Below are 13,242 nucleotides of genomic sequence, written 5' to 3'. Positions count from 1 at the left end.
CAGAATATATTGTTTTTCTTTCCTTTTTTTTCGTTCAGTCTCGTTTGAGATGGAGGTTTAATGATTAATCAGAAGAGGTGGATGATGAAAAAAGAGACAAGACAAGACAAGAGAAGAGAAGTTGGCCCTTGAGGAATAAAAAGATAAAGAGGGAAGAGGAGGAGGAGGAAAGAAAAGAGGGAGAGAGGAAGGGAGGAGGAGGAGAGGGCGTGAGACGTTTTAGTGGAATGAGGGTGAAGCAAGGGGTGAGAGAAAATGAGGGAAGGTTTAGAGAGGAGATGAGAGAATAACAAGAAATGGAAGGAACAACAGAGTGGGAAAGAAGGAAGAGGGGAGGGAGAGAAGAGAGAAGAGAGAAGAGAGAGAGACAGACAACCCAATCCACATTACCCTCAGCCACACCTCGACAAAAATGCCGTACAACTATGGTGGTTCTCCCCACCCCCACCCCCTCCGTCTCCCGCCCCGCCCCCTCCTCCTCCTCCCCACCAGCCCCCTACACTTTATATATCCTCCGATTAAACAAATTGCCGCCTATATTGGGGACCGCGCGACGCATATAAAGTGAAAACGTGGACGAGTTGGTGACTGCGTGTGCGGACCTTTTGTATGTGAAGCAAAGCGGTTTCAGACTCGGTGTGTTTTTGATACCGGGTGTACGCATTGGGAGCAGTTAGTTATGTGTATGTAGTGTGTGTGTGTGTGTGTGTGTGTGTGTGTGTGTGTGTGTGTGTGTGTGTGTGTGTGTGTGTGTGTGTGTGTGTGTGTGTGTGTGTGTGTGTGTGTGTGTGTGTGTGCATGAAAGTATAAGAGTGAGTGAGTATAAATGAGCGAGTGTGAGTGTGAATGAGTGAGTGACTGCGTGAGTGAGAGTACGAATGAGCGCATGAGTGATTGACAAGAGCGAAATTGAACAAATGAATGAATAAGAAAGAGCGAGAATGAATAAGTAAATGAGCGAGTGAGTGAGAATGAGAAAGAGTGAGTAGGGGCGAGCCGTGTCGATATGCGCTTGACTGTATTCAGCCCATGTTCTCCTAATACAATTCCATTTGCCAGACTATTTCAAGATCATCCCTCCCAACCCCCCCTCCCAGAACACAAGCCTCCCCCCCCCCAACCCCACCAGGGCGAAGTGCTACACAATTCAGAGGCTGAAGCCGATGCCTCCAGCGGGCGTCCGACGAGGCCCGGGGAAGAGGGGCATCCCGGTGACGGACGCAGTCAATGCCAAGGTTCTTTAAAGGAGTCCGAACAGGAGGACCGCTGGATGCCCCCTGGTCCCTGCCTGCTCCCCCTCCTCCCCCTCCGCCCGCCTTCTACTCTCTACTTCCTCTTACACCCTTTATTCAGTAAATGAAAAATATATATATATATAAAAAAATAAAAAAATAAAAAAATATATGGAAATACATGTATACTCTCTTAGCCAATGCCGCAAATCCCAGTATACGAAAAGGAAAGGATTTAGAAAAAAAAACAAAAAAACTAGCGGGCCTGCGCCCCGGCCGGCACCGCCAGCCCGAGGGATCCGAGAAGGAAAAGTCCTAAACACCCTCCTGCAAGGGCCCGGCCCACTCTGGAAAGACACTGCAGCATCAGACCGAGCCACGTCTTGCCGAGCGCAGTAAGGTCGATTAGGACACTGCGGGCCTTTGAGAGCGGCGCCCTTGACGACATGCGGCTCGCCGGGATCGATCGGCGATATGGGCGATGCTGCATTAGAGAAACGTGTAACTTCAGCCTCTATTTACATCCCAGCCAGCACGGGTGGGCGCGGCTCACAGAAAACGGAGAAAGAAAACGTGTAAACTTGTCGGCAACCTAGAATTCTGAATGGGCACTGATTTGTTGGCCATATATGTTTATTATGAGTTTTTCTCTGGGGTGGATTCAGTTAACATCTCCATGGATCAATATTACCAATTCACTTTTTGCATTTCCTCTTTTCTCACCACCAAAATTCTGAAAGTTCCGACACTGCAGACTTGTTTCATGTAATCCTTCATATATTTTTCAAGTAACATGTCAACACTCTTCAAGTAAAGAAAATAAATAGATATAAAATCTATGCAAATACTTTGTAAACATCACCTGAAGTAAAAAATATATATAGACTAATCATGACTTAAGCTCTCTATGTTGAAGAAAACCAAAAAAATGGAAATCAAAACGTCCACGAATCCTAATTTCTTCCCGACATCAAGCTGAAATGGGAAAAAACTCTAACCTGGAATGGCGGAGTTGACGGAGCAGGTCTGACAGAAGCACCTGAGGAAGGAGTCTCGCACGAGTCCAATCAGCATCTTGGCGAGTGCGTGGGGCGCGCGGGGTCGAGGGCGAGGAGTGTGTGCGTGAGTGTGGAGTTATAGTTCTCGATTTTCCCCCTTTTAGAGTTAGCGACAGAGTCCACGCGCGCACACAACGCGGAGAGACGGGGGCGGCGGCGGCGACGGCGGCGGGAGAGAGGGAGCGTCACGAGCGAGCGAGCGAGCGCGTTCGGGCTGCGGAAGCGAGAGGCGACTCACTCGACGGGAAGGCCGCCACTACACCATGAAGGCCTGGCACCGCTGGTGGGCAGAGGGCAAGGGGGGTTGTGGGTATTGGTTGGGGGTGAGAGGATGCCCAATGTCTCGCGCGCTCGGCCTCTCTCTCTCTCGCAGCTGCAGGGTTAACCAGAACAGCCGTCAGTGCCGAAGCAATGGATAAATAATGGATAAATGGCGGATTAGAGATTACATTGGGGTATATTTCACTCAAAAAAAATGTATATTTGTGTGTCGGGGGCGTTCAGTGATTTTTGAAGTGAATCTGAAGTGCCTCCACGCACTGGCGAGTGTGGAAGTGTCAGTGTTGAGGGGGAGGGGGGAGGGAGGGCACGTATGGAGACCTACACTGCACTGACAGGGGGCTGACACGGACTGACAGCGGCTGACGGCACTGAGGGGGGAGGGGTTACACACTTCTGACTTGGACTGCCGTATCTAGATTTACATAGAGGCCTGGGCTTGCTTTTCAACACTTATTTCTGAGCTCGTTCCCAGCGAGCGGCGTCTGTGACAGGGGCACTGCCTCCAGCGGCAACAGGGCGTCTGCTCATCACTGTCAGTCCGGTCATCACCTGGGCGCACGGGGGAGGGGGGGGGCGGGGAGTGCAAGTTGCAGTGTTGACAAGTGTTCCCAGCTGATGGTTTGGATTGCGAGTGCCGCAGGGTGGGGGGGGGGGGGGCACTGGAGGGGGAGGACAAGGCTTATCTGGATTCTGAGCCAATCTGAAACTGAAAAAAAAGGGATCTGATCTTTTCCAGAGTGGGGGCGTGTCCAGTGTGCGTGGCTCCGGGCACTCACTGGACCTGCTGCTACGAAGGGAAGGACTCGACTGAGCTTAGAAAGAGGGTGAACACGAGTTGCTGGAAAAAGGGGAGGGGCAAGGGGCAGCGAGGGGGAGGGAAGGGCCCCCTCTTATAGACGTTGGCACTGTGCTGAGGTTGCAAACAAGACTGGCACTGCGGCGTCCAGGCGGCACTCGTGAAACGAAGGACCTCGCCGACAAAAACGGAATGAAATCAACAGTACGCAGTGTGGTGTTGGTGTGGTGTTGTGGTGTAAGCAACGCCGCCCGCCTCACCACTGGGTCGTGGCACAGCCGTGGGGTGGGGGAGGGCAGTGTAGGTTGTAGTGGCAGTGTTGACGGAGCGGGAGCCGGGCAGACACTGACTGGAGGAGACTCGCTCGTGCTGCCATTCCTCGCCTCGCCTCCTGGGTGTGGTTGCCGGGACCTGCGCGCTCGCCGCCGCCGCCGCCGCCTCGCTGGATCATCCCCTGGCCGCCTGCCGCTGCCGCCGCCGCCGCCGCCGCCAACGCTGCAAACGCCGCTCTTTGCTGCTCCTGGAGGCTACGGCAATCGAACGGCATCTACGCGGGTAGATTGTATTCCGGGAAACCCACGAAAAGCAACAGCCCAATGCAACGGAGGCAGATTCCTCGGACGCGGAGCCGCACGCGCATGGCTTGCCAAGCAACCATTCCCCGAACGAGCCAAGATCACAAGCGTATCAAAAACACGAAAAAAATGAGAGAGAAGACATCGGTTAACATAAAGCCATTAAACTAAACCGAAAACAATCCACAATCACCATGCTGGACTCCTATGCCCCGGCCATGATTCAGCGCCGTCAAAGTGCTCTCCCTCAATTACCACATCAAAAGCCGGCAGGCCCCCCCCCCCCTCCCTCTCCCTCTCCCCCTCCTTCCCTACAACTCACCTAGAATCCATGCCTCCCCCCACCCCCCTTCCCCCACCTCGAATCCCAGTACCCTAAGAAATATAGAATAAACAAAATTAAATAAATGTAAAAACATATATAATAATAATAATAATAATAATAATAATAATAATAATAAACAAATAAACAAAATGGTGGCCCTAGGAGTCTGACCAAGAAATCAAAACACGGAACGGAAATCCCACAAGGGCTACTTGACCAAGATGAATAAAACGAAAAAAGAGCGAAACCAAACGAAAGGGAGAGGGAGGGAGAGAGGAAGAGAAATGGAAGCAAACGAAATCTCAAGACCAATACCTGGAAACCAAAACGGAGAAAACAAGAAAAAATGAAAAAGAACGAAATGGAATAAAAAAGGAAAAAAAAAGGTGTCCTAAAATAAATAAACAAACAAACAAAAGGAAAAAAATAAAAACAAGAAAAAAACATGACCCCCCCCCAAAAAAAAAAATCCCAACCAAGAAGAAAATGAAAGGAAAATAAAATAATAAAAAGGAAAAAGCTCGGCCTAAGTACAGCCTCCGCCTTGCCCGGAGCCTAAGCCTATTACGAGCCCATTAAATATCGACACCGGTAAGCGAATCGCAAATACTTGACATTTGTAACCCGGGGGAATAGCGGACCGAAGGAGAGAGAGAGAAGAGAGAAAGAAGGGAAGAGAGGGAAAGAAGGGGGGAAAGGAGAGAGAAGGAAGGGAAGAGGGGGAAAGGATGGAGGAAAAAGAGAGAAAGGAGGGAGAAAGGGGAAAGGAGGAAAAGAGGATGGAGAGAGAAGGAAAAAGAAGAGGGGGGGACGAGGGAGGAGGAGGAGGAGGAGGAGGAGGGAGAAGAAAAGGGAAAAAGGGGGAGAGAAGGAAGGAGGGAGAAGAAATAGGAAAATGGAAGGAAAGGAAGGAAACGAAATTCTAAAAATGGATGGAGGATACGGAGGGAGGAAGAAGAAGAAAGAGGAAACAGGATGACAAGGAAGAGGAAGAGGAAGGAGGACCGATAAAACATGGAAAGGAAAGGGAAAAAAGAAAGAAAAGAGAAGGGAAAAAAGGAGAAAAAAAATAAAAGAAAAGAAAAAAAACCCTACCCACCGTCCACGAAAGACGCAGAAAAAGCAACGGGCCACGAACTCCCCCAAAACGAAGTCCAAACACAACTCGGATCCTCGCCCGCAGCAGACGGATCGGAAAGCACACATGACCGTAAACAAACGCCCAGACACACGTGGCTCCGGCGAGAGTTCCAATCAGACCAACGCCATTTTTCTCTCTCTCAGAAGAAGAAGAAGAAGAAGAAGGAGAAGAAGGAGAAGAAGGAGGAGAAGAAAGAAGAAAGAAAAGAAAGGAGAAGAAGAAGAACGAAGAAAGAAAGAAGGAAGAAGAAGAAGAAGAAGAAGGAGAAGAAGGAGAAGAAGGAAGAAGAAGAAAGAAAGAAAGAAGAAGAACGAAGAAAGAAAGAAGGGAGAAGGAAGAAGGAAGAAGGAGAAGAAAGAAGAAAGAAGAAAAAAATAAAGGCAACAGTATCGAAAAAAATGAATAAACTGATCAAACGAAACAAATAATAAACAAAACAAATACAAAAAGAGAGCTTCTAATCCTGCGCTGCAAGACGTTATCCTAAGCCCTTTAATGCAGAGCAGCGTTGCAAGGGCGCAACGACCCCCATACCAACCTCAACGCAATTATACTCCTCTCTTCACGAATACATTTCCTGATGAATATTCAAGGTATTTTAAATAAATAACGGACTAAAAGAATGATGCACAGGACGAATAGAAAGGACAAACGGATAAATGAATGATAAATGAAAGAAAAAGACAAATGGACAAATAAACAAACAGATAACGAAAGAAATGAATAAACAAGAGAAAGGACACAAACATACACACGAACACGCAGACAAAGAGCCTCAAAACAAACACAAAACAAACAAAACAAACGCACAAACAAAAACACAATACCAAAAAAAAAATACAGAACAGAAAACAAAACAAAAAACAAAAAAAGGTAAACAAACGACCCTTCATCCAAGTTTGATGACATCGGCCCGGTAATAACAGCTACCTCGCAGACGATGCCCCGTGAGTCATTTGTCGTTATGTCATGTCAGACGCCAGGGACACGGCACCGCGCAGGAGGAAGCGGGAAGAGGAGGGGAAGAGGGATGAGAGAGAGAGAGAGAGGAGAGAGGAGAGAGAGAGGGAGAGGGAGAGGGAGAGGGAGAGGGAGAGGGAGAGAGAGGGAGCAAGAGGGAGAGGGAGCAGGAGGGAGAGGGAGCAGGAGGGAGAGTGAGCAGGAGGGAGAGGGAGCAGGGAGCAAGAGAAAGAGAAAGAGGGAGGGAGGGAGGGAGGGAGAGAGAGCATGGGGATGGAGAGGGATGGGGGCGGAGTGAATGGAGAGGGAAAAGGAGGGGAAAGAGGAAGGAAAGGAAAGAGGACACGCGGAGAGGAATAGGGATTGAGAGGATGAAAATGGGGAAAGGAGGGGAAAGAGGAAAATGGAAAGAAGGGGAAAGAAAAGAGAAAGTAGAGAAGGATGAGGTCGGAGAGGAAGAGAAGGGGATAAGAGAGAGTGGGAGGAAGATGGGAAGGAGAGGGAGAGGCGGATAAAGAAGGGGAGAGGAAGTAGGAGAGGGAGAATGTGGGAAAGTTGAAAAGAGTAGTAAGAGGGAGATGGAGGGGAAAGCGTGGAAGGGAGGATAGGGGGAGAGGAAAACAGATAAAGTACAAGCAGAGGATGGGAATTGGAGGAAAACGGAAGAAGGGAAAAATGGGTGAAAAACAATTATGTAAACTAAACAGGATAACGTTCATACTCGAGCAACCAAATGGGGGAATAAAACATAACGATAGACATTAACATCATCAACAAACAAACAAACAAACCCGCCCCCTTTCTCTGAGCAGCACACGAGATAATTACAGCCGACATCCCCCACGCCCCCCTCCCCCCTTCCCCTCAGACTCCAATCCCCCCACCGCTTCCCCTCCGACGTCCCTCCTCAAGCCTACCTCAACCTCCTCCTCCTCCTACTCCTCCCCTCACCTCACCCTCCTGTTCGCCCTCCCTCCCCTTACCTCACCCTCCTGTTCCCCCTCCCTCCCCTCCCTTCCCCTTCCCCTCTTCTCGCTTCCGTGTGGTCTGGTGAAGTCAGAGTTCTGGATACCAATGTCGTGATGCGTCACACTTCTGCTGCTGGATTGTCATTGCCGTCGCCGTCGTCGTCGTCGTCGTCATCGTCATGAGCATTGGCGTCATCGCTAGCCTTCCTGGAGCCATCGACGCCGACCTCGATGCTCGGCAGGAGGGAAAAAAAAAAAAAAAAAAAAAAAAAAAAAAAACTCGCACCTTTTGCGCTTTTTACTTTTGGATTCTCATTTCTCTCGTACGTTTATCCGTGGACGAGTAAACCAACAAGAACAATTAAAACCAACGAGAATAATCAACAACCACAATGAAGAAAGACAAGAAAAGGAAACGAAAATACGCAAAAATGACACAAAAATGTATATACACCTACACAAAAAATTACACACACGCACGTCACTGCTACCCAATCAAGGACAACTCATGAGCAACTCGATCGTGTTAGAGCCACCGTATGTAAACTGCTTCACGGCTGAGTTGAACGCACGCACATGCCTGTCTGCTGACTTAACTGCTGACTTCCTGCTGTCTCCGGTCAACAATTCAGAAGGAAGAGAAGAGGAGGAGGAAGAGGGAGGGGAGGAAGAAGGATGGGAGGAAGGATGGGAGGAAGAAGGATGGGGAAAAAGAGAAATGTGGGAATAGGAAGCGGAGGAAGAGGAGAAATGGGGGAATAGGAAATGGGAGAAGAGGAACGTGGATATAGGGAGGGGGAGAAGGAAGAGGTGAAGATTGAGGGATATAAAAAAGGACAACGAAAAGGAAGCAGCAGTAAAACGACGACCGAAGAGGTGGGGGAGAGGCGAACGAAGAGGGGCGTAAAGAGAGGAAAAAGAGGGAGAACGCACATGACAAAAACCAGATCGGTGACGTAGCTTAAAACAGACGAACGGAAAGCACAAGCACAAACTTAGGGAAAGGGTGAAGGGGGGGAAGGGGAGGGAGGAGGGTCAGCCAGTCAAACACGATTTATACCCCCTCTCCTACCCCTCCCTTCATCCCCCAGCCACCGCCCCCTGCTACCATAGGCCTACACCATGATGTTGCATGTGCAGCCATAATCAGTACAACCCGTCGCGGTAATAAAAAAAGGAAGATGGGAATACAAGAGAAGAGAAGAAGAGAGAAGAGAAGCAGGAGGAGAGAGAGCAAGGGGCTCACATGACTGAATTATCTTGGGGCTTAATTTATGCCAAGTGCAATAATCCCCAATGCAGGAGTTAATCATCCACGGCCAACCAAAATGAAACAAATCAAATAAAAACATACACACGTTCGTTAAAAACTAAAAAACACTAAAACACCCATATAAACAAATGCGATCCACCCCAAAGTCACTAAATAAAACAAAATCAAAATGTAATAAAAGAAAAAAAAAGTCCTACTACTATTAAATTTCAAACAAGGACAAGAAATTAAACAAATCAAAGCAAACGACAGCTGCCCAGACCCAGTGCCACGGTCTAGTCCACAGCACCTGTTCTCCCCTCCCCTACCCCTCCCCTCCCCCCACCTCCCCGGGCACCTGTCACATATTTACCCTACTGTCTCCCCGCGAGGTACGGTTTAAGGGCGAGCGTTAAGGGTGAGACTAACTAGGTTCGTCTTTTTTCTGGGGGCGGGGAGGGGAGGGGTGACGAGGGGAGGGGAGGGAAGGAGGGAGAAAGAGGGATAGGAGAGAGGGAGGGAAGGAGGGAGAGAAGAGAGGGAGGAAAAGGAAGGATGGCATTAGGAATTTATAGGAAGTAAAGTTGACTAGGAAAAAAAAAAAAGAAGTAAAGGAGCTTAGGAGAGAGGCAGGGAAAGGTGGAGGAAGGAAGAAAATGAAAAGGGGAAATATAGAGGAAGAGGAGAAGGGGGAGAGGAAGGTACAGACCCTTAGGGTGTGACAGCTTTAAAGTTAACAAAACATTTCGGGGGGGAAGAGGCCCATTCCAGCGAACTTGCGAGCTACCGATTGACAGGCATGCAGCGCCGGGACGTAAGGGCGAGAGGGGGCGCCCATGCTAATCTCTATGACGCTGACGGATAGGGTGCGGATAGTGGGAAATTTTAATCCCGGGAGTGAAATGCATACATATACGCGTATACACACACACACGCACGCACACACACACACACACACACACACACACACCTACAGTACGCTCATGACGAGGACGTGTGAATGATCTAATATCATACATAAAACAAGGGCCTATAAAAGAGCACATAAAAGGCACACGTGTTATACTGCACTTGAGTGTGGTTGTCTATGGTTGACTGTGTGGTATACACATGTGTGGTTGTGTGCGCGTGTGGATCAATACCAGACACACGCCGCCACCGTCTGCTGTGTGCTGTCTGGGAGAAGAGGGGAGGGAAGGAAGAGGGAACAGGAGATAGGGACGAGGGAAGAAGAAAAGAGAAAACAAAAAAAGAGGATGAGGAGGAGAGAAGGGCGATGATAAAGGGGAAGAGGAGACGAGACGTGAAAGAGCCACAGGGGCGGGGGAATAAAGGCGTCAACCACCACAGTTATCCGCAGTGGTGTCTACGAGGACAAACAAACAAACAAACAAAAAAACCCGTAGCTACTACCATTATCAAAAAGATACACAGTTCCGGAGCCTCGGGTTTTTAATACGCTCAGATACTTTCCTCTCTCTCGGAGCAGACTTGTTCAGCCGAGTGCAAAAGCAACTCTCGGGGAACTATGCGAAGGTGCAGAGATCGTGGCAAAGAGAGAGAGAAACAGACAGACAGACAGGAAGATAGATAGATAGAGAAGGGGCAGGATGGGAGGAAAGGAGAAAGGGAGTGGGGGCGAAAAGAAACTAGAAAAGAAAAGAAATAAAGGTAAAAAAGACCATTGTCCTTTTTCTCGCTGGCCCAACCGGAGTTAGGAGAGGAGAGGAATTGGGGGACGAGGAGGGAAGAGGAGGAAGGAAGGAGGATGACTAACCGAATGAGGGGAGGAGGAGGAAGAGCAGGGAGGAGGAAGGAGGGATAGACACCAGTCCGCCCATCCAACCAGTCTGGCGCGCCTCCCGAGTAGAAAAATAAGAATATTACACTCTGGGGAAGAAAAAGCAAAGAAAAAAAAACGTGAAGTTGGCTGACTAAGCCAGCCAGGATGAGGAAGGTAAGGATCTAAGGCAATATTGTCCTCCTTCCCGTCTCTTGTCTTTCATCCTCCTCCTCCTCCTGCTCCTTACCCTCCCCCTCTCTCCTCCTCCTCCTCCTTACCCTCCCCCTCTCTCTTCCACCTCCTTCCCCCCTCTTCTGTTGTCTTCGTCTTCCACCTCCTCCTCGCCCCTCTTCTCTTCTCACTTTCCTCCACCCACCCCCCTCTTCTCTTCTCACTTTCCTCCTCAAACCCCCCCTCTTCTCTTCTCACTTTCCTCCTCCCCCCCTCTTCCCATCCCCCCTAATCCTACCCCCCTCCCCCGCATCCCGCAGAAGAGGTGCCTCCGCCGCCCCCCGTCCCGTCCCCCCGCGAGGCTCCACCCAGCGGCCGCCGGTTCCTCGTCCCGAAGGAGCGTCCCACGAGCCGGTCCCGCGTCTCCGGAGGTGAGATGTCGCCCCGTCGGTGCTTGCGATTGCTTGCGGGACAATATTCGATTATTGGGCTTTGGCAGATTCCGGGTAACTAATTGTGTATGAAATGAGAGGGGGGAGTGATAAAGGAGGGAGGGAGAAACGAAGAGAAAAAAGGGAGAAAAGGGATAGGTTGGAAAAAAAGTGAAAAAGGGATAGGTTGGAAAAAAAGTGAAAAGGGGATAGGTTGGAAAAAAGTGAAAAGGGGATAGGTTGGAAAAAAAGTGAAAAAGGGATAGGTTGGAAAAAAAGTGAAAAAGGGATAGGTTGGAAAAAAAAGTGAAAAGGGGAGATGGAAAATAAAAACAAGATAAAAATCCAGGATGGATTCGAAAAAAAGCCACGATCGCGCTCTCCCATTTCGCCCAATTGCAAAAATATGGATTTCTGAAACACGAATTTTTCCCTCCCCCCCCCAAGAGCCCCGCCGACGAGGCACACCACGCCGAGACCCGAGCTGCAGGATCCGGCCAATCCTTTGAGCCGGCAAATGGGAAGGACTTAACGTGACACCCGAATCAACACCCACTCCCCCCCCTACACTCCCCTCCCTCCATCCCCGCGTATCCTCTTTTTGAAAGATAATTTGACCCTCGATCCCCCTTCTCCCCCCCCCCTGGGTTTCCTCTCTCTTTGGAGAATGCGACAGCCCCCTTCCCCCTCCCCCTCCCCCCATCCCTTCGTAGTCTAACCTTTTTCATCATAGATTAGGTAATCCTCCTCCTCTTCTCCCCTCTCTCCCCAATCTTATTCTATCCTTCTGACACTTATCACCCAGATCCTCTCCTCCTCCCCACGCTTTCTTCCTCATTCTGACATCAATGTCCCCCTTCCCCCCCCCCTTCTCTTTTCGACATCAGTGATCTCCCCTCTCCCTATTTTCCAATCCCCCCCCTTCCCCTTCCCTTGACTCCCCCCCTCTCCCTCTTCGTTTAACACTTACACCCCCTATTTTACCCACTCACCCCCCCACTCTTTTAGGACACCGAACCCCCCCCCTCCCCCACCTATCCACCCAGCCTACCAACCTCAAAACCCACTTCGCGATTAGACCTCAGCGCCGAATCCGTGTGTTGAATTAGAGAGAGAGAGTGAGTTAGAGAGAGAGAGAGAGATAGAGAGAGAGAGAGAGAGAGAGAGAGAGAGAGAGAGAGAGAAGGGGCAGGATGAGAGAGAGAGAGAGAGAGAGAGATGGGGGCGAAAAGAAACGAGAAAAGAAAAGAAATAAAGGTAAAAAAGACCATTGTCCTTTTTCTCGCTGGCCCAGCCGGAGTTAGGAGAGGAGAGGAATTGGGGGACGAGGAGGGAAGAGGAGGATGGGGAGGAGGAAGGAAGGAGGATGACTAACCGAATGAGGGGAGGAGGAGGAAGAGCAGGGAGGAGGAAGGAGGGATAGACACCAGTCCGCCCATCCAACCAGTCTGGCGCGCCTCCCGAGTAGAAAAATAAGAATATTACACTCTGGGGAAGAAAAAGCAAAGAAAAAAAAACGTGAAGTTGGCTGACTTGGGCCGCCAGGGATGAGGAAGGTAAGGATCTAAGGCAATATTGTCCTCCTTCCCGTCTCTTGTCTTTCATCCTCCTCCTCCTCCTGCTCCTTACCCTCCCCCTCTCTCTTCCTCCTCCTCCTCCTCCTTACCCTCCTCCTCTTCCCTTGTCTTCCTCCTCCTCCTCCCCTCTCTTTTCTCGTCTTCCTCTTTCTCACCTCCCTCCCCCCCTCTTTTCTTCTCACTTCCCCCGTCTCTTCTCTTCTCACTTCACTCCCTCCCTCCCCCTCTCTTCTCTCTTCTCACTTCCCTCCCTCCCCCCCTCTCTTTCTCACTTCCCTCCCTCCCTCCCCCTCTCTCTTCTCTTCTCACTTCCTCCCTCCCTCCCCCTCTCTTCTCTTCTCCTTACCCTCCTCCCTCCCCCCCTTTCTCTTCTCACTTCCCTCCCTCCCTCCCCCTCTCTTCTCTTTCTCACTTCCCTCCCTCCCTCCCCCCCTCTTCTCTTCTCACTTCCCTCCTCCCTCCCCCTCTTTCTTCTCTTTCTCCTTCCCTCCCTCCCTCCCCCCTCTTTCTCACTTTCCCTCCCCCTCCTCCCCCTTTCCTCCTCCCTCTTCTCACTTTCCTCCTCCCCCTCTTCTCTTCTCACTTTCCTCCTCCCCCTCTTCTCTTCTCACTTTCCTCCCTCCCCCTCTTCTCTTCTCACTTTCCTCCTCCCCCTCTTCTCTTCTCACTTTCCCCCTCTTCTCTTTCACTC

The 13,242-nt window shown here is 50.1% G+C and overlaps 1 protein-coding gene across 6 annotated transcripts in view; it reads right to left on the bottom strand.

Moving 5' to 3' along the window:
- Window positions 1–13,242, bottom strand: part of stai (stathmin) — a 96,288-nt gene that overhangs the window by 54,769 nt on the left and 28,277 nt on the right. For 2 of the 6 annotated variants that reach the window (XM_070141313.1, XM_070141316.1), the window contains exons 1-2: window positions 3,629–3,779; window positions 2,231–2,663 (exon numbers count right to left, since the gene is read on the bottom strand). The exons of the other annotated variants lie outside the window; for them this stretch is intronic. In XM_070141313.1, coding sequence (XP_069997414.1) covers window positions 2,231–2,306 — 76 coding nt within the window. In that variant the 5' untranslated portion in view covers window positions 2,307–2,663; window positions 3,629–3,779. Of the gene's footprint in view, window positions 1–2,230; window positions 2,664–3,628; window positions 3,780–13,242 lie in introns of those variants that run through there. 6 annotated transcript variants of the gene reach the window in all.

This window comes from Penaeus vannamei, chromosome 28, assembly GCF_042767895.1.
Source record: "Penaeus vannamei isolate JL-2024 chromosome 28, ASM4276789v1, whole genome shotgun sequence".
NCBI classification, from domain to species: domain Eukaryota; kingdom Metazoa; phylum Arthropoda; class Malacostraca; order Decapoda; family Penaeidae; genus Penaeus; species Penaeus vannamei.
Note: the sequence above shows the minus strand (reverse complement) of the source record. Positions and strands in the feature narration are given on the sequence as shown.